The sequence below is a fragment of the Neocloeon triangulifer genome, unplaced genomic scaffold (assembly GCF_031216515.1).
Source record: "Neocloeon triangulifer isolate White Clay Creek 2 clone unplaced genomic scaffold, ASM3121651v1 ptg000012l, whole genome shotgun sequence".
In the NCBI taxonomy this organism is placed as follows: Eukaryota; Metazoa; Arthropoda; class Insecta; order Ephemeroptera; family Baetidae; genus Neocloeon; species Neocloeon triangulifer.
In genome coordinates, this window is record NW_026775554.1 from 14,432,945 (window position 1) to 14,454,749 (window position 21,805).

At 35.9% G+C, this 21,805-nt stretch overlaps 3 protein-coding genes across 6 annotated transcripts in view; 2 read left to right on the plus strand and 1 right to left on the minus strand.

The window, feature by feature from the left end:
- LOC132197181 (RING finger protein nhl-1) overlaps positions 1–9,681 on the minus strand; it is a 33,792-nt gene extending 24,111 nt beyond the window's left edge. For 2 of the 4 annotated variants that reach the window (XM_059620288.1, XM_059620285.1), the window contains exons 1-2: positions 9,459–9,681; positions 8,347–8,473 (exon numbers count right to left, since the gene is read on the minus strand). The gene's annotated coding sequence lies outside the window, so the exon portion shown is untranslated. Of the gene's footprint in view, positions 1–6,442; positions 6,817–8,346; positions 8,474–9,458 lie in introns of those variants that run through there. The other 2 variants (XM_059620287.1, XM_059620286.1) reach the window with 2 other exon arrangements.
- On the plus strand, positions 8,413–12,944 carry LOC132197185 (uncharacterized). The gene is made up of 4 exons (XM_059620297.1): positions 8,413–8,638; positions 12,497–12,568; positions 12,628–12,717; positions 12,784–12,944. Exons 1-4 carry the CDS (start codon positions 8,582–8,584, stop codon positions 12,895–12,897), a joined length of 333 nt encoding a protein of 110 aa, XP_059476280.1. The 5' UTR covers positions 8,413–8,581; the 3' UTR covers positions 12,898–12,944.
- Positions 11,149–12,423, plus strand: LOC132198272 (uncharacterized). The gene is made up of 5 exons (XM_059622208.1): positions 11,149–11,358; positions 11,416–11,559; positions 11,617–11,877; positions 11,931–11,981; positions 12,400–12,423. The coding sequence occupies exons 1-5, from the start codon at positions 11,149–11,151 to the stop codon at positions 12,421–12,423; spliced, it is 690 nt and encodes a 229-aa protein (XP_059478191.1).
- Positions 12,945–21,805: the final 8,861 nt, after the last annotated feature.

Sequence of the window (21,805 nt, forward strand, 5' to 3'; positions counted from 1 at the left end):
AGCGAATCGATTTTGACGCGTGCGAAATGACGTCACGTTTCTGCATTAAAACAGAGCCGACCTTAAATCGACACACTTTTGCCGCGCCTAATCCGTGCAAATAACCAGCAAACTTTCGGCGGTTGACTAACTAGGTGGTCCTTTCGCAGGGGAAAACTTTTTCAGCAGGCGATGTTTGCGGCTTACTCTCTTTAAGCCGCACTCGCTTGACTGCGCTCAACCCTTTATGTGTCGCAAACGTTTGCACCCGTTTCATCTCTTGCCGAATTTCTGTGGTGCTGCGCAGATTGTGCGTGACTCCGTCGTCATCTCTGCGACTAATTGCATTCCTCGAGAAAATGCACCAATTTTCTGCTCTATTGGCGAATAAATATTTGGCTGAGTGTATAGGCTTGGAAGATAAAATAATAAGATTACGACTTTTCAATTTCTATCCACTGATTAAATTCTTATTGCTGCTTTAGAACTTAGAACTGAATAATTACATAACAATCTAATATATTTATGTTTTATGTAATAATTATTAATAGTAATATAATTTTTTTTAGACTTCTCTAACTGTCTGTTTTTTTTTTAAATCTCTGTAATTTTTTTATGAACTCTGTTTTAATCAATTTTGTAATTAAAACTGATTTACCTTGCCAACTAATGTTGTGTTTCAAAACCTATATAATATTAATTTACGTTCATGCTGGATACTTAAATTTTAATCAATTAAAATTTTTTATTCAAGATAATTAATGAATTTATATTACAAAAAAGACTTTGCAAAAATTAAAATTAGACATTTCATAAAATCAACCAAAATATATATTTTGAGGATATTGTTTAATTTAATTTTGCTTTCGTAAAATAGAAGGAATGATGAAATATTAAATTTAATTTAATTTGCAAAACGCAAGAAATAAAAGAAAAATTATCAATTTTTAAGGGTACTCATATTGACGATTAAAATATTTCATGCCCTACACAAAGCCCGTTGCCAGTTTGGCATGCGTGCAAATCTGCCTGAATGGTATTCTCTGCAATCGCCAATTTTTTTCAAACACTGCAAAATTGAGCCTTTGTGAGAGGACAATTACACAGCTCCAGTTGCCAAATTGACAACTCAATCGTTCGCAACTCGAACGGTTTCGCTGGAATTCATTGGTATGGAAAGATGTGTATATGCACCAACATTTGGCACCGGCATCATTGGAGCCTGAAATTCCGCCGCCCAAACAGACCTTGCGTAACATCAAAAGCTGCGTTCCATTTTGCGTGAGTTCACACTTCCATATATTGCTTTGTGAAATCGACGCTTTCACACTATTGACGACTCTGCTTTTTTAGTTTACGTTTTGCGTCTATTTTCAAACTCCATCTGCTTTTTCCCTTGCCGGTTAATAGGACTGCCGACCCAGATTGCTGTGTTGATTCTGTCAGAGTTTCAAGTTTGAGTGGGATTTCTGTCCTGCCGTAACGCGGTCCGTCCCGAGAGTCGCATGGATATTGAGAACGGCCGGCGAGATACGACGGTTCACGTGCAATTAAAGACCTTTCAGCATTAATTTGCCGTGAAAAGATACTGGCGAACAGCGACGTTTGATCTCTTTCTCATTTTGCTATCCGTTACGCCAGAGAGATTTTCAATTTGCACTCAAGAGCAGCATGCAAGTGCTCAGTGCCTTTTTGCTTCTCCAGGAAGCAATTTAATTACATTCGCCTGAGAAAAGATATTATTTTCTTCGCTTCGCTGGTAGCGTGAGGTGTATGTAAACGTACGTTTGATATTTTCCAAGTATCAACCTTGTGACTGAATGTACGAAGGCGCAGTAAAGTGAAATAATTAAATTCTGATATGTCATTTTTTAAAATTACTTTCGTTCTGCACCGTTTACTTATTCCTACAGTACTTGTTCTGAGAAATTACTATAAACATTTCTACTGATTTCCACTGAGTGCACAAAAATTGTCACTACTTTTTCATTCAATTAAAATAAATATTAATATTGTTTACATCCTTAAAAACAAATATTCTGGAATCCTTCAAGGGATTAAAATTTAACGTTGTATATAATATTATACATTAGAACAAATAAATGAGCTAAAATAATTTAATTGTAAATAGCTAATTTATTTGTAAACGATCATGGATGTGAATTAGTTAAATTTAAGATGTTTTAAGTTTTATACACTGTCTATGTAATTATATGTGTAAATCATGCTCAATTATTTAATGTTACAAAGTAATGAGACTTGATCAATTATCCAACAGAAGCGTTTGTTTGTATTTAAAAATAAAGAGAAATATAATCACAGAATATGTGGTGTTCACCGGATTTTTAACATTTGTAAATTTTAACCTATTATTCTCAAAGAAATTAAAAAATTATTGTAAATAAACTACAATAATTTATTTAAAAAACCTTATTTCTTTAGGTTTCAAATCAGAGTTTAAATGCATCCTTCAATAGTATTGTATCATAGAAGTGTTTTGATCCACTTTCTTCTAGGTCTTTTGAGAATCATCCAACTGGCCGAAATAGTATCCGACGATTGCCTCGTCGTGGGTGTTTACCCCATAAAGCCCGAGTGTCTGACGCGCGTCTCTTTTTCGACCATGAGAACTTGGGTGTTTTCGCCAGCCCATAAATACAGAATTGGAAACCAGGTAAGTGGGTCGACCGCTTTTTTACTCCACTCCGTTCCCCAACGCCGCATACATAAAACAAGTCCAACAAGGTTGCAAAGAAAATAAAAAGGAAAAAGGCTCATCTCGGAAGCGGCGACACATGGAAGCCAACAAGGTCTCAAAATGCAGAATGCAAATTAATTTCAACTCCTCCTCAGCACGACCCGCAGAGGTCTCTTTTTCTTAATATCCACCAGCTATCAGTTTAATTAGTTATTTGACCTCTGTTTTGCGTCGCTCTCGCGACCCAAGCGCGCAATTAATTGCACTCGATGCGGTTTTAAAGGACAAATAGCTCAAGGCTGCAATAACAATGCACTGCTTGCGATTCTCATCTTCTATTGAGAGAGCACTAGAAATACGCAGTGATTGAAACATATTAAATTAATTTCAACTACTGTTTCTATTTATGGGAGACCCTCATTGCTCCCAACAGAGTTTGTCACTAAATTGAATATTGTTAGTTGTCCCGGCAAAATTTCCCCTTTATAATAATCCTTGGATTGTTCGTAATTATAAATCAGATATCAATAAAGTCAACTAATAAGAAACGGAAATTTTGTGTCAATAGACACTTTTTTTATTACATTAAAATATTATATCACTGCAAGTTTTGATAACAGTTATTAAAGAAAGCATTTAAATTTAAACTTGTTAATTTAAAATGATTATATTGTTAAAATTTTTTTTTTAAATTTTGCCTATTCAGGTATGTAGTCGGACGTTGCACGAAATAGTTTATTTTAGTCATTCTTGGCAGCAGCTCAAATTTCATAAAAATCCACGATTTATGCCTATTTCATACCCACTCTCTGGCTCGTAGGAAAAAATAGTCCGACGTTCATAAAATGCAAGATTTTATTCCCGAGATTGGCAAGAGCTAAACTTTTCCATTAGCAAATCAAAGTCTGTGATATTTAGCAGCGTTTGATTTGCGGTTGATTGGCGAGAGCGGCTCGCGCGATTTACGGCTCGTTGCAGTTCTGGGCCGTAATCCTCTCGAGTAATTCAATCAGGATAAAACGTACTGCAGGAGTAGCCGTTGTTGCTGTCCATTGTGTAGCAGGACGTGTTTGTCATTGCGAAAAAGCCGGCAGCGCGAGTTATACAACACGGAGCGCGGTGCAAATTATTCTGGTTTCGTGGACACGTCTAGCGGAAAATTAATTTCCCCATTTTTCCGACACATATATTTCTCAAGGGAGAGCCCAGTCTGATGGTCACTAGCGCCTGACTGGGACGCACGTCCAAGCCGTCCAAGGGATAATTCCCACCGTTGGAAATGAAAACGCCCTCTAACCCTTTTTACCGGGATTACCCCACATTACTCTTGCTAACTGGACCTCAAATCCTTTAATGGAACTTAAAAAAAAATATGTATAATTATATCTTCAGGTTTTCCCCGCCAAAACTTCAAATTCAAATGGGTTTATTAAAACTGCAAAAGCTTTTAATTTATACTGAAAAAACTCATCATGGAAAAGCCGACTTTACATTCAAATTGCTACCCTCTATATTTTTCTGAATTTTCGTATGATCTAAATTTTATTGCATAAATTCTGTCTATAAAAAGTTTATAATTTATGTGAATGTTTTTGTGCGAGCAGTACAAATCATTCCTTTGTGATATTGATGTTAACTTCTGTGCTTGCATATCATCGTATTGCGTTATTCCTTTATTTCATTAGCAAACGCAATCGCAGTTATGCGTACAATACCGTCGTGTGGATAACATTTATGACAACATACTTGACTGACAATATTAATTAGGCTAATTGGGAGCGCAGTTAAAAGCCTCCTCGTTGGGCAAAAAGGAATCACAAACAAAGAGGGAGTTCCTCTCCGCCGCGTATTTGTCCAATGAAAGATTAATTCAATAAGCACGCAGACGCAAACAGAGAGAAACTTACAGTTAGCAACAATCCTTCAGAGATATCGCAAGCAGACAAACTTTTGCCAACGAGATGGTTAATTGTTTATAATCCGCAGCCCCACCGAGAGTGAAAACTTTTCACACCGCAGCTGAGAAAATTTTCAACATCAGATTTTTGGTTATAGACTTTTAACAGAAAAAATTAAATTAATGGATTTTGCCGTCGTCTTTTTGGCATCGGAAAATATTTTTTCGTCACCGCTCCTAATGCAAAAAACGTGTAAATAAATAAAAGCCATCCATTTTATTGACAAAAGCGGCCGTCCGTGACGCGTGAGTTTTTTCCGTTGCTTTTTCGAGCCGGAATCTTTCGGACACAGCTGTTGAAAAAGTTGAAAATGCTGTGAGAGAGCCGAGTCGTCGCGGCCAAAAATAGACTCGCCAGTTGGAAAAAGGCTGCATTTAGATCGTGTGTGAGTGTGCATGCACGGCGCACACGGAGCGTGTGCCAATAAAATTATCCTCCACATCATCACCAAGTCAGATGATGCTCGAAGCGCGTTCGCGCGCAGAAATGATTTTTCACTGAATCACCGCGCGGAATATTTTAGAAATCACTGCACAAACACGCGCGCGCCAACCGCGGTGATGACGGAGCAACTTTTGATTTCCAATCGAGTTTTGATGAAAGCGGAGTTTAAACATTTCTTCGCCATATGCACACAGTCAAGCGGCGAACGTGATTCAGCGCATTTTATATTCAGGGGCAATTTAACAGGGCGGAAAGAACAAGTTTGCGGGCGAAATGTTAAATATGTTCAAACGTGACTTGAAATTATTTAGCGTTGCATAAATTTCTGATAAACATTTCTTAAACCCAATTTCTGATTTCTTCTGTATCAGGGAACTTGAAATTTGTTTTAAAATGAAGAAAGTTTGAGAAAATATTCCTGCCTTAAAAATTTAAACGATGAGAAAAGATGACAATATTGTCATTATTTAATGAGTTGCTCTTTAAAATTTCTTAAATTTTTGAGGAAATATAGAAACTGAAACTGTAACTTAAAATTATATGACAATATAAATTATTTATTCCCTTAAAAGTTATTTAAAAGGTTGAAAGTTGACACATGAATTTTGGGCACTGTGCGCCTATTTTTCTTCCAATTAATTCACTTTTTATCGTACTGACTTGTTTGGAGAAAAATAAATGAATTGATAATTGCATTCCGGTTAGATATATTGAAGTTGTGATCTTAATTAACTCTTAACTAAATTAAATTTTTGTCTAATTTCAATATTTAAATAGATGTATAATTGCAATTTTTCATTTTTAATATCCACATTACCATATTCTTTGAACAAATAATTTTAAGCAAACATCAACGCATCTTGTAGTTAATTTGAATTTACAATAAACCAAATTAGCCATACCAACATAATATATTGTTAAAAAAGATTTTTTTAATAAAATGAGCGTTGGAATTAATTTTTTAAATTCAAATCAAGTATAAACAGATTTATGCAAAATATTTAAATATATTAAAAAATTAACAATAATTTAAATATATATTTAAAAAAATACAGATTTATCTAAAAACAAACCTTATTAATATTGGAAAAAAACTACAAATAATTTCTTTTTTTTGTACATATTTTTGATCTTTCCTTTTTGGTGTAGAATACAGAATACAATTAAAAAATGTTTTGAAAACTTTGCATACAATTTTTTTTTTTTTTTTGGGAATAATCACTGCTCATTAATTTGTTTAGTTTTTGTAAATTAATATCAAAAGAAAAATTAAAAAGAATTCCCAATCAATGTTGGCCTTTTGTCTTTTAACTGAATAGTCGGGCGTGAGTGGCGCGGGTGACAAAAAGCAAAATCGACTTACTTGGTGTCTGCAGGCTGCGTCTCTTCACCGCGACATGGGTGGGCACCTAACACACAGCGTGTCTCGAAAGGGTTCGCTCGGAGAGAGCAAAGCGTTGCTCGGCGAGTGTATTTCCTGTTTCGTACACTAGGCCGCACCGGGCGAGTTTCAATTCCACTCAATGTGTAAATATAAATCCCGCGCTTAAACGTACACGCGTGTAAGTCTCGACTGGCGCTGCCGGGGCGAGCAGTGATAATAGTGGTGCTGCTGCTGCATTGTTATTCCTCAATAACGAAATTTACGTCGGCCGACCGACCAGGGTCGTTGTTTTCCGCAAAAGCGGCGCGCAGTATAATGTACTCGGCGCACAGTGTGCGTGTGACTCGCGTGTTGGTTTATGCGGCCGCGAGCCAGTGGATGAGATGACGATCACGCCGCGCTATTTCTGGCCTTCGCATTCAGCCGTTGCAACAGTTAACCCTTGCTTGCCGACGCGCACTTGGAACCGCCCGCGTGCTTCCGAGAGAAAGAGAGAAATGCTGAAGCGCGGCTGCAAGAGCCCCTAATTTTCCTCGTCTTCCGCTCGCCCTCATTTAATTTCTTCACCAGATGTTTTTTTTTTACTTCTTAATGATCTCATTAAATCTTAAAGAGGCCGAAGAAATGAAGAAAATGCAAATTTTGCAAAATGCATCAATGAGCACAGCACAATTTGCGTAAATCTTGAAATTTATTTCCCACACTTTCCTACCAAATGAAATAATTTGGAATTTCGTGACAGTTATGCTATAACTGTTAGATATGAAATGATTTACACGATACAGAAAGTTTCAGACTATATTTGATTAAAAAATTATGCTTGGAAAACTTAATTTCAATTTGTATAACTATTTTGCAAATTTTCTATGATCAAATTGTTTAAAAGAAATCCGTCATTTTTTTTTTTTACATTTTAAAAATTTTCAAATTTTAAGAATTGCCCCTGGACTGAAAATTTCCCTGTTAAATTTGACAAAGCATTCTTGAACAATCCGTTTGTTCAAGGAATAGAAATGCCCACTCATTTAGTTCAGACAAAACTCGTTGCAAATTGGAACTTGTCTCTCAATGCCTTGTCTTGTTTGTGCACTCAAAAGACTTTAGAACTATATATATAAATTTATACACCATTGAGCTAGTTGATCTTTCAACAACTAACACAAGGCGGCGTCGTGGGCGAATGAGGTCAAAATTACATTATTTGCGAACGGCTCCCTCTTGGACGCAAATACACAACCACATCGCGAAAAGTCTGCCGTCTGCGCCTAAGCAAAGTCTGATTCACTCGAACCGCTCTTAAAGTTAAACACACGTTTCACTTTGAAGAGTCGTTTAATTAGAATTGCAGTTCAAAGCACGATTGCATTGAGTTCACCGGCTTCGCAGAGAAAATTTAATACGGGACGAAAATCAGATTATCAGAGAAAAATCAGCCTTTTGAGCAAAGACTTTTAACCTGTTTATCCATTTTAGCAGCACATTTTTCTCTTAGAGTTGAAAGAACATTAAACGAGTTGCTATATTTTGTGAAGAAAAAACACAGCACCGACCATGAAATTTAATTTAGCTTAATTTTTTCCTGTGTCTCTCTTGCGTGAATATTTAATTCAGTTATTCTCTGCATTTAACTCAGACACATGCAATTAGTGCTTCCGCCTACGCTGGTGAAATAGCAAACTAGTACTTTTTTCCCATACAGAGTGTGGTAGTAAATATTCTGATGAAAACATGAGCACTTATAATTAATATTTACAAGCAAAACAGTAGCAGGGCATCGCCTGAAATTTCCACAATTATGCAGCACGCTTAACATTGGAGCTCAGCGTGTTGCATAGTGTGCAATTTCATCCTCTATTAACCAATAATTTAATTTTTATGCTTACCTTAAACGAAATTAAATTGGAAACTCGGGGGCAAGTGTTGAAAAGTCTTTCAGGGGACGGGGGTGGTGAGGGGGGAAACCGAGCCCCCTCGCGTTGTCACGTGTAATCCGTGCTTCTCATCACTTGTCTGAAAACAAAGAGAGGAAAGAAACTAGGTTAAATATCTCCCTGGCAATTAATTGCGTCCGCGAGCCAAAGGGGTGCGTTCGCTCGTTAACAATTAGAGAAAGAGAGGATGAGGAGTGGAAATTATGGAGATAAAAAATCCAGAACGAGCTGCGCACTTTTGATGGTAACATTATTCAGCATCCTCTGGAAGCTTTTTGACGGGCTTCCCTCGTTCTCTCTGCGATGATTAATTACGCACTTTAAGAAACATGAATCCTTTCAGCTTGCGTAAATTAATTTTTCATTCTGAAAGTTTTTTCCTTCTTAAATTCATAACAACACGCTTTTAATTTGATTCAAATTACTTTTCTTCCTGTTGGAATTTAATAAGCACCAAATGGGAAAAATCTCTTAATTGAAGTGATATTCTGTGCGTATTTAATATTTTCAGACACTGTTACAAATTTATTAAATTTTATTTACCGTAAGAAGATTTCTAAATGGCAGGCAATATCCACTATACGTTAGTTTTGATAATTGTGTTTGTTCTTTTAAAATAGGAAACAAATCCAATTCCAAAAAAGATGAAAAGTAATTAGGGAAAAAATGAAAACTGTAACCAAATGAGAGCAGTTTTCTTAATGAAAGAAGCCAAAAATTGAAATTCCGTGCTATTGCAGCGGTGCGAAATCCACCAAGAGCTCGTTGGGGGAGGCAGCGTGGCCCTTTTGCGAGTTTAATTATAATTAGGCGCTAATTAATCATTGTGAAAATCTCGCTCGCCGCTTCCAGAGCGAGCGTCGGGAAAAAGAGACTCGCAGGCGACTTGTTAGAATGCGAGCTTGTGAGAGATAAATTAAGAACTGATTTAAATTACAAATTTTGAACGGCTGCCAACAAGAGCTCGCTTTTCACGACGCACCGAGCGAAAAAAGATGAAAAATCAAAGGCAGCTAGCCGGTGTGTGAAGAAGAAGAACTGGGTGGGTTGGTCGGTCTACCTACTTAAAAGCCGGCGCACAAATTCAGAAGCGACAAACTCGAACGTCAAAGTTTTCATGCGTGCACTTCACACACACATACACACACCGAGAGTTATCGCACTTTTGTGTCACATTTCTCTAATTAATGGGCGCACCATCACTTTCTAATTATAAGAGGTCAAAACGTCGGCCCGCGACACCTAGCTCCGTCGGCCACCGGAGTTCGAGAAGACTCGGGCCGTCTCCTCCCGTCCCTCGCACCGCCACTTGAACAAAATTCCCCTGGCCCTCCGTCCAAGTTAAACACACACATTCGCCATTCCCTCACTCCCCGCTGTAGGAATTTCTGGCACACAAACACACCGGCATTTCGGGCTATATGCGAAAAGCGGAGGCCCACGTTTGACTCTCGCTTCGCGTCGCCGAATCCGACCTCTCTCTCCCCGAGCCTAGGTCACTGCGAGTGACCTTTCGACTCGGCCAAGATTGCCAAACGCAAGAAGAAGCGATACTCGACTGACTCACTTGCCGCGAAAGATGCACTGTTTTTTTTTTTGTTCTGCGAATGTACGTCGTCTTGGTTGAGAAATTCGCTCCCCAGAATACAAGATGACGTTTTCTCCAAGGACGCAAGAAGTGGCCGCGTGGCGATAATGAAAAATTCCACTCTGCCTGCTTTTTTCTCCTACAGCTCTGTCGCTTTTAATAAAAACAAAGGAAAGAAGACACATGACAGAATGTGCAGTGTCCTCTTGATCCAAAGAAATGTTTCAATTTATATTAATTTATATTATATACTAGTAAAATTATAAGTATTACTCGTGATAATGACTACATTACAATTTATACTAAAATTTTAAATATGTCTAACACAGCAAAACAAGAACAATCTTTTCATTTAAATGATTGAAATTTAAGTAATTAACCTATTAAATCTAGGGCGGTGGTTTTAAAATGACAATTTAAATATAAATTGAGATTAAAGTACGCTTAGTCCTTGATGTTGTTTTTTCAATTAATTATTTTTATTATTTCTTGATCTAAATTATTGGTTGTATATATACAAAATTTATATCATACACTTATTAACTTATTGATTTGTGTAACGAAGCTAATTTTAAATATATTTAAAATTCATGACTTGCACAGTTTAAAAAAAAATATGAAAACAAAAGAAGATAATTTTAATGGAATTTTAATTTCTTTTCTAGCATAAACATTTATAAAACGCTAAAAAAATTAATTAACACTGACAGATTAATAATATTTAAATTTTATCAAAGAGGGCAACCTTCTACATTATTAAAATCATTGAAGTAATTAAGTATTGATATTTGTCTTCCAATTTGTTTCTCATGTCCGTGACCTTTTTACGACAGTTTTAGAGCAGCGTGTACTTAGGTTATTTTTCAAAGTGCCATCTTTTGCAGCTGAGCCCAAGATGTTGCAACACAAAGAGCTGTCAAGAGCACAACACCTCCTTAGACAGAGTGCATAGTGTAGAACACGCGATTGTCCCAATTCGGCCTGCTCATGATTTATGCCATCGCGGCGGGCGCGCATTAAAGTGATGGATCGCAATACCGCGTCTGCTGACTTGGGGCAACACAAGCAGCAGCAATCAATCTAATAGTTTGCTAACTTAATCCCCATCAGCAGAGTGAGAGCTCCCAGTTGGTTTCGTTCGCGTATCATATTCGCGCCCGCAAAATATGGCCCTAAATGCGTTCTTCTACGAACTCTCACCCATTCTGCACCTTTACAACGCCGTCGGTGGTTTACGATTCCATGAGGAGTACGACAAAGAGGCAAGGACGTACAAAGTGAGGACCAAAATTTTTGCATGGTCAACCTTGTATTCGTTTGCGGCTCTCTGTCTCCAATACTACTTCGTCATAAAAATCGCCATCAAATGCAGCGATGTTTGATAATTTTTCTAGTAAATATTTATCTTAAATGCTTTTTTTTTATGGATTTAGAACTTTGTTCGTATGGACGAGGGAAACAAACTGAATGGAATCGTATTCAGTTTCAACATTTTTGCTCCAATGGTACTGCCAATTGTTGTTTTGCTGCAAAACAGGAGAGTGTCCCATCAGATGGAATTTTGGTTTCAACTTCAGGTTTCAAATTTTTTAGCTTTGTATTCAAATGGAGTATTTTTGAATGATTAATTTCAGAGGAAAGTCAAAGCACTGTCCGTAAGGGGAGTAGATTTTAACCTGGGAATTCGAAACTGGTGCCGAGGAGCAATGTTTTGCACTGTTTTGTTGGGCCTCATGATGGCACTCAGCAACACTTTGTTAAGCGGCCAGCTACCTGAAGCGTTAGATGTGATTCAAGCTTTGGGTGGTTTCTACGGTTGCATGATGTTTTCAGTTTATTACGCCACTTCCAAAGCCTCATGGAGAGTCTCCCACAGGGTTCTCGAGGACTACAAAGTACTTTCTCATAAGTAAAAAATATCTCTATCAATGATTTTGTTTGAGAGCAGGAACTGCTTGTTTTGAACTTGAAGGGGAAAAGCACGGAAAAATTAGACCACGTAGTTCTGGCTTTTAGAGAAGTTTGGCTTGATATGAATATTATCTTAAAAATATCTGGTAACAATTCAAACTTAAAATAATAAAAAATAAAATTTTTTAAAACAGAATTTTAATACATCATTTTAAAAATAATAAGAAAATTATTAATTTTAAAGGTTCAAGCTCCTCTCTTGGATTGGCATCATCCATCTTAGTAAACTTTGAAATAGCCCTCTACCTGAGTTACATGCTTCTCAGAACCATCAGAACATTACATTGGGGTGTGATTGCATCACTTGTGGGTGTTATATTTATTTGTATTTTCACGGTTTCGGAAATTTGCTCAGCCAGTCATCAGCTTTCATGTAAAGTAAGCGAAAAGAAGCAATCAATTTGAATTTATATATGTGTTGAATAATTTTTAAAATTCATTGTTAGATTGAAAAACGCGACCCTTTTTAGGGCCGGTAAAAAATTTAAATTTATTTTTCTTTAGCAAAATATTATTCTTGTAATGTTTTATTATTCTTGGCAGGTAAAGACAGATTTTGTCGAGGCAATTGGCGTGACGAAGAAATTGAGGGCAAGCCAATCAACGGTGCGCATGGTGAGAGGGCGCGTGCAATATTTATGCATTCATCTACTTTATCTCGGTGTTGTTTGCAGATCAATAAGTTTCTGTTGCACTTGATTGAAATTTCTCCGCCACTTAACCTAGATGGCTATATGAAGATAGACCGGAGTTTGATGACAACAGTGAGTAAACCCGTATTTGTATCTCTTGCAAGTAAATTGTTAAGCAATTGTGTTTATTCGTTCCAGTTAACGTCGACTGGAATCGCGATCACCATTGTCTTGATGCAGTTGCAAATGGGAAACAAAACCATCACAGGAATCAACGACTTATTAGCACTCAGAGGGGTTTTGTTCCCTTAATTAAACGATCGGCAAAATAAAAATCAATGCGCAATCTTGTATAGAATAAAAACTGAGAAAAGCATCTTAATTTGTATCCACTTTCAATCACAAAAATAATATCTACACCAACCTGCATTAAAAATTGCTATTTTCAAGTAAAGTGTCACCAGGGGCTCTATTAATTTTTTTTTAATAAAATTTCTAGACCTGAATTAAAGGGTATTGGCAGAACTGGGCAGAACCTTCTCAATATCAATAAGATTTTATACAGTGCAATTGGAGTAGAAAAAATACACAGTGCATCAAAATAAAAATAGCTTCTCCACAATAACTTTATTTTCTACGTTGTCGCAACATCCCTCATATGAAATCAATCAAACTGTGGCACTAATCAATATAATGTGAGGAAACTGCCTTTGGGTAGTTGCAAAAGAGAAGTTGGCCTACAGAGCACGCTATTTTAGCACCCCCGTATCGCATTTTCGCATCAGGATATCCTTCACGTGAATATGATTGTTTGTTCTTACTTCCGCGAGCTTCAACCCTTATTTTTCACATACTCATTGTTGGGAGGGATTTGTCTCTATGAGCAATGGAACGCAGACCCCAAAAAGTACAGAGTGAAAATTATGTTTTGGTCATGGTGGACTGTCTACAGCGTGTGTTTCAACTTGACTGTTCAGGGAATGGTCTTAGTTTTGGTTGGGAAATTTTTCCACGTAAGTTTTCAAATTAATTTATAAAAAATTGAACTACAAAATTTTAAAATTACAGAATCTTCATAAAATAGAAGATGAAATGAAACTATTTGCCTTATCTTTAATTTTCAATACTTTGGCACCAATGCTTGTCCCTATATTTTTGGGAATCCAGCTTCCCAGAATGATGAAGCTTGTTTGCATGTGGTACCAAGTTGAGGTATGATACATTTTAAAACCTTTTTTATTGATGCAAACCGCAGATGCTTCCTTTTTTCAATGTCCCGAAGATGAAACTTCTCAGAGTTTCATTCAATAAATCTCCGCTGGATTTGGGAATGCGCCAAAGGTGCATTTGGGCATCAATTTATTCAATACTTTTGGGACTCACTTGCATGATGGTTGGCCCAGTATTATCTGGGACGCCATTCGGATTCTTTGACATTGTATTCGGCTTAGGAATTACGTACAGTTCAATGCTGTACAGTTCTTACTACATCTCCTGCAATTCTCATGCGGCGCTCTCGACAAGAATTCTAAACGACTTTAAAGTGCGTCAAAATTTATGTTTTATTTTTCACTTATTGTGATGATTCAATATTTTAGTTAATAATGAAAATATATGCAAATGGGACACATGATGACAAACTTGGAAACGCTGTTCTTGCTTTTCAAGACATTTGGCTTCAGCTCAATATTGTATTACAATACGCAGGCAAGAGGGAAATTTATTTTTTAATAATTAAAAAAAAAATAATAATAATAATAATATGTATTTCGATCAGGGCCTTGCATATCCTTGGCTTTGATATGGCAAATTGCCATAAGCTTTGGAATTTCAATTCTAGTTGGCTATTCGATATTAATGTCCTTTAAGGCGATGGAAGTTTATACAATAATTTTTTTCATGGCATATGTGCTCTTTTCAATGATCGGAATCGTCGCAATTTGCACGGCAAGCCACAATGTTCTCTGCAATGTAAATGAGGATTAGATTATTTTAAGATTTTCTTAATGTTATCTTTTGTTTACTCATTGTAAGATTAGGAATGACCTTATAGAGGCGATAAAATTAACTCAGCAGCACAAGACAAAAGAAAATCACATGCAAATGGTCTAATGAAGCTTCTGCATTCAAGATAAATTATTCAACAGAATTTATTTATAGATCAATGGATTTCTCGTCTTTTTGGTGAACATAATACCTGCTCTTAATATTGATGGATACATGAAAACTGACCGGAGTTTACTGATCAATGTATGTAAAACTAAAGAAATTCCTAGCTTGATTTTAAAATCCAACTTTTTCAGCTAATAAGTGCCTACATTACCTTAATTGTCCTTTTGGCTCAGCTGGAAGTACCAAATAATTCGGCTATTATAGGAATAAATGAGTTTTTCTCATTTCAAAATATTTTATTGGGGAATAATATATCAAAAATTGATTAATTTATATGAGTTGTTATTTGATCTATGTAATAAATTTAAATTAATCATATTATATTTGTAATTTTGTGAGTGCCGCGTTCAATTTATAATATATATGATTGAAATCAATAACATCGAAAATGAATATTTTACTGTAGCAATAACACACTCAACGTCGCAAAGCTCTCAAACCTGACCTCACTCTGAAAAAAAATGAAGCCAAAACAAAGTCTATACTCAAAAGAAATGCGTCCACTTTTATTCATTCAAAGCAGCATTTGTGGTATTTTCTATGAAGTTCAAAATAAGAGTCATAGGCAAGTGGCGTCATTCCAATTTTTCGGCCGCCAATTTGCAATTTTTGCGGTTTTCCGATTCATTGACTGCGTTTTACTAACTATGCTTTGTACCAAAATATCAAAGGTATTCTGTTCTAAGAGTTAAATTTATTTTCAATATTAAATTTCACAATTTTAGTTTACCTCATTTGGAATACAATTAGAACTTCAAGATTTTCTTTACATAACAGGATGTTTTGTAAATCAGATTTCTACGTTTTTGTGTGGTCTTCAATCCCCTATGCAAGCAGAAGTTTTCAATTTGTGGATGATATTTGAGGTAAAATATTCTCGAGTGCGCTGATAATTCAAAACTCTTTAAAACTTAATTCTACAAATAACTAGCAAAACTTGAGGCAAATAAAATCAGTACATACCAACATAAAACTTGGAGTTGCAAATTGGGTGAAGAAGAGTTTCATTTGCGCTTCAATGTTTGGTCTCTCCAACGCTTTAATGATTTTCTCAACTGGAGTTACCCCTAATGTTGACAATTATTTGCAATTTTTTGGCTCATTATCTTTTGGCTTCCGATTTGCTGTTTGGCTATCTTCCTGTAAAATGATTAAGTCCGCAAGAGACTTGCTGGTTTTAGAATTAAAGGTATACAACATTTATTTTAATCAATTAAATCATTAAAAAGTACCCATGACTTTTCTAGAAATTAGAATTGGGAAAAACCACTGTTCCAACAAAGAAAATTGTTGCTGATTTAGAGTTGAAAAAGATTTGTGTGGCATATTTAGATTTGATAAACATTGCGCAAAAGTTTTGTATGCTCTTACTATAAGAAATTAACTCTGACGCCCTGTATTTTAATTTATTCTTTTTAAAGCTGACAGTCTCTCACTAGGTGTTGGATTTACTATAATAACCGCTTACTGGGTTGCCCTGTGGTTTGGATATACGGCGATTTTACAAATTATGACCCAAAGCTATGCAATTGCAGCATCTTTTTTATTTGTTGGAGTTATGAGCTCGGCACAAATAATTATTTTTTGCCAATCATCTTTTTCCGTCCACAATCAGGTGAATTTAATGAGAATAACTAAATCTCAAGCTGATGGAAATTTCAGGCTTTATGCAAAAATCTTAATGACAAATATTTTTCTTTTTTTTCTCGTTCTATTTAAAAAAAAAATTGTACGAATATAATGCTTTTTAAACAGCTTGTGAGCGGCGCCCATATATCTTTGGAGGCTATAAGGAACGTTCCATGTTCAGATGGCACAAAAACTTCAGTAAAACTACCAAAAAGGAAATAATTTGGTAATAACGTTTTTTTCTTGCAGACAAGTAAATTCTTTACTCATTTGATGAATCAAATGCCACCATTGAGCCTCAGCAGTTTTGTTCCATTAAACAGGGAGTTTCTGGCTATAGTATAATATTTCTAGATGAAAGCATTCATAATTATCGAAATTATATTCTAGATTCATATGTCATTGGCAGGAAATTTGTTTCTTTTAACGCAATTGAAGATTAATTTTGGAGATGATCTAAATAATGATCCAGGAAAGCTGTTTAGCTATGGTGAAAAATTCAGTATGTGAGAATATTAAATTATGATCTATATAAATGCGGAGGTTTTAAATGCTGTGTACCATTTTGAAATAATATGTTATTCCAATTAATCCAGCTATGCATTAAGAATTGAAATTAGTTTTGACGCTTGAAGAATAAATGTTGCTGATTAAAATTATTCAAGAGTTTAATTTATGCTGAGCCTTTGAAAAATAATTCGAACGTTGCCTTCAAGATTCAAGACTTACAAAAATAATTTTGTAAGTGTTTATAGATCAATAAGGAGTTAAGCTTCACGTTTCACTGAGGCATTTAGATATGCAAAGTTCACAATTATTACCAAAATGAAGTCAAAACTAACTTTACATAAAAAAGAAATGTATCCGTTTTTAATGATTAATGATACAAAACTGCATTTTTTGTATTTGCTATGACGTCGCAAATTAAGAGTGGAAAACAAATGGCTTCAATCAAATTATTTGGTCACCAGTCTGCACTCTTTGTGGTTTGCTGGTTCATCCAATATGAGTTAAAGGAACGGCCTTAGTTTTGGTTGGGAAATTTTTCCAAGCAAATTTTCAAATAGATACATATGGAAATACCAAATAACTCAGCTATTTAAAGGAATAAACGAGTTTTTATCGTTTAAAATATTTTATTGGGAGATAATATATCAAAAATTGATTAATTTTTATGAGTTTTGTTTCTTGATCTAATAAATTTAAGTAGAGTATATTAGACTTGTAATTTTGTGAGTGCCGTTCAATTTGTAATATATATGAATGGAATCAATAACATATCGCAAATTAATATTTTACTGTTGCAATAACACACTCAACGTCTCAAAGCTACCATACCCGACCACCACTGAAAAAAATGAAGAAGCAAAAACAAAGTTTATACGCAAAAGAAATGCGTCCACTTTTATTCATTCAAAGCAGCATTTGTGGTATTTTCTACGAAGTACAAAATAAGAGTCATAGGCATGTGGCGTCATTCCAAGTTTTCGGCCATCAATTTGCGATCTTTGTGGTTTCCCGATTCATTGACTGCGTTTTACTAACTATGTTTTGTACCAAAATATCAAAGGTAATCTGTTCTAAGAGTTCAAGATTTTTTCAATATTAAATTTCGCAATTTCAGTTCACCTCATTCGGCATACAATTAGAACTTCAAGATTTTCTTTATATAACAGGATGCTTTATAAATCAGATCTCTACGTTTTTGTGTGGTCTTCAATCCCCTATGCAAGCAGAAGTTTTCAATTTGTGGATGATATTTGAGGTAAAATATTTCTGAGTGTGCTGTTAATTCTGAACTCTTTTAAATTGAGTTCTATAAATTATTAGCAAAACTTGAGGCAAATAAAAACAGTGCACACAAACGTGAAACTTGGAGTTGCAAATTGGGTGAAGAAGAGTTTCATATGCGCTTCAATATTTGGTCTCACCAACGCTTTAATGATTTTATCAACTGGAGCTACCCCTAATGTTGACAATTGTTTGCACTTTTTTGGCTCATTGTCTTTTGGCTTCCGATTTGCTGTTTGGCTATCTTCCTGTAAAATGATTAAGTCCGCAAGAGACTTGCTGGTTTTAGAATTAAAGGTATACCAACAGTTATTTTAATCAATTAAACTATCAAAAGTAACCATGACTTATTTCTAGAAATTAGAATTGGGAAAAACCACTGTTCCAACAAAGAAAATTGTTGATTTAGAGTTGAAAAAGATTTGTGTGGCATATTTGGAATTGATAAAAATTGCGCAAACGTTTTGTATGCTCTTACTATAAGAAATTGACTCTTCGTGTATTTTAATTTAATCACTTTCAAGCTAACAGTCTCTCATTAAGTGTTGGATTTACTATGATAACCGCTTACTGGGTTGCCCTGTGGCTTGGATATACGGCGATTTTACAAATTATCACCCAAAGCTATGCAATTGCGGCTTCTTATTTATTTGTTGTAGTTATGAGCTTGGCGGAAATAATTATTTTTTGCCAATCATCTTTTTCCGTCCACAATCAGGTGAATTTAATGAGTATAACTAAATCTTTTCTAATGGAAATTTCAGGAAAGGCTATATGCAAAAATCTGAATGACAAATAAATATTTCCTTTTTATCTTTTACTATTTTAAACATATATCGTATGAGTATAGTGATTTTTTAACAGCTTGTGAGCGGCGCTCAAAAATCTTTGGAGGTTTTAAAGAACGTTCCATGTTCAGATGCCACAAAAACTTCAGTAAAAATACCAAAAAGGAAATAATTTTGTAATAACTTTTTTTCTTGCAGACAAGTAAATTCTTTACTCATTTGATGAATCAAATGCCACCATTGAGCCTCAGCAGTTTTGTTCCATTAAACAGGGAGTTTCTGGCTACAGTATAATATTTTTAGACGAAAGCATTCTTAAATCACGAAATTATATTTTAGGTTCATATGTCATTGGCAGGAAATTTGTTTGTTTTGACGCAATTGAAGATAAATCTCGGAGATGATCTAAATAATGATCCAGGAAAGCTGTTTAGCTATGGTGAAAAATTCAGTAAGTGAGAACAGTAGGTACATTACGATGTATTGAAGTGCGAACTGTTTTAAGTGCTGTGTTCCGTCTTGAAATAATAAGTGTAGTTACAAATTTTTCTGGAAAAATCATTTTTGAAATATCCTGCTGATTTCAATTCCAGCGAAAATTTTCATTTTGGAAAAAAAATTCTTTATACGCTTTTGATGAATCAGTTGACACCTTTGAGTCTCAGCAGTTTCGCTCCATTAAACAGAGAGTTTCTGGCCACGGTATTTTCTATTTGAAGAGAAGAAAAAGTAAACAATAATTTAAATTCTCCCTCTTAGATTCTTACGTCAATGGTAGGAGATTTGTTTCTTTTGACGCAACTAACAATAATTGATAAACTATATAAACAATGATCCCGGGAAGATTTTCACCCACGGCAACAAATTCAAAATAATTATTCATGGTAAAAAAGTAGTTGACTTTTCATTTTGCTTTATCTCACATGGTGAAATCGCGCAACGGTGTCTATAACAGCAAGTTATTAAATTTGAGTGGTGACCAATTTAAAAATCGATGTGCATTTAATCTGTGTGATATACCTGCTTTTTGGCGTGCGAGGCAAAAGTGTGACAAATGGCCCGGAGGGATCGCACGGGTCGTATAAACAAACCGCTAACAAAGGGAAAAGCGGCCGTGTAATGGAGAAAGACAAGCGCAAGAAGATTGGAGTGGCCGATACAAAGTGCGTTGGCTCCACTTTGTCAGCTCGACCGGACGGCGAACCATTCATTTCACCGCCACTACTTTTCCCCATTTTCTCACCTCTCTGACTGAGCCGTGAAAAATCGCACTGTCCGATCGATACGGGCCACTAGAGACGGCAAACGAAAATCAGACGCGACCATGGTCAGCAACACTTACTGGAAGGAAGTGTCACCGATCCTCAATCTGTACTACTTGGTCGGCGGGCCGAGACTTGTTGAGGATTACGACCCGACGACGAACAGGTACAGCGTGAGGATCAAGTGGTTATCCTGGAGCACCCTGTACACCGTCGTCGTCTGTTGTTTGCAATACACGCTTGTGGCTCTAGTGGCGAAAAGGGCCGTACAAGTAAAGGAGTTTTTTCTGCAGGTGTTAACAAATTATTTAATAATAAAAACCTTGTTTGAAAAAATAGTCTTTTGAAACAATGGACGAGAGTAAGAAGCTGCAGGCGTTGATCTTGACCTTTGCCATTTTTGGACCGTTTCTTGTTCCAACTCTAATGGCTGTTCAACAAAACAATATCTGCAGAGTTTTTGCCACCTGGTTTCAATTTGAGGTGAATACATAATAAATTAATTTTTTTTTTAATAAAAAATTATACGAAACATATTATAATTTTAATACTCATATTTTTGTTAGTAATTTAACAAACTACAAATTAAAGTAATTTTCAAATGGTAGCAAAAGTTTTTAATTTTTGTTTACCACATTAAGTTTTTTTTTTAGATAATGTAATTTCAAATATGAAAAATATGAAGCCTAAATTAATTATGTATTGTTCTTTAGCAAACAATAAATTCGGCTAAACTGACTCACTCCGACGCTTTGGAATTGGGTATTCACAAATGGACAAAATTTGCAATGATCTACACGATACTTCTGGGCACCGGCACCGCGGTTGGCTTCCCACTGATATTGGGCAACGTGCCAGACGAGGTCGACTTCCTTATGGCCCTCGGCTTCTTTTATTGTTCCATGTTGTACTGCGTGTTTTACGCGTATTGCAAGGCAGTTTGCTCGTCGTCTGACCGCGTATTGATGGAGCTCAAGGTCAGAATTTAAAGCCAAAATAATTTGAAATTGTTGTGTAATAATTAAAAATAGGCCCACGTTCAAGCCGACTCCAATGAAAATTCAATTTTATGTTTCCGGAAAATTTGGCTTGAATTGATCAAGGTAATGAAAGAAACAGGTGAGTGATTTCAGTTTTTCATGGATTTATATCCTTCAATATCCCTACTTAATCAAACGGCTCTCGTTTAACTTCCTGATCTCGGCCCACAAAAAGCCCCTGAAGTCACAATTTTATTGTTGTGTTGCATTTGATTAATTGTAAGCAGTCCGAACATCATTTTCTGGGTGAAAATTAGGCGCTCGTATCGGCTCAATCGGCAATTGAAATGAAAATCAGCGTTGGACTTTCTCTGCACTCGCTCAATTTTGAACCAGAGAAACGCAGTCTTGAAAGCCTGGGCAGGCAGAAGCGCAAGAGGGGCCACGTATGTCTGGCGCGCGTTTAAATAAAATTAGATTCGCGGTTTTACCCTACCTTGGTGCCGAGGCGGTAGTTCCTGGTCCATTGGGGTCCTCGGCAGGTCGGCCATGTCCTCCGTCGGCTCAAATTCGACGAGATACGTGCCGCCGAGGCACC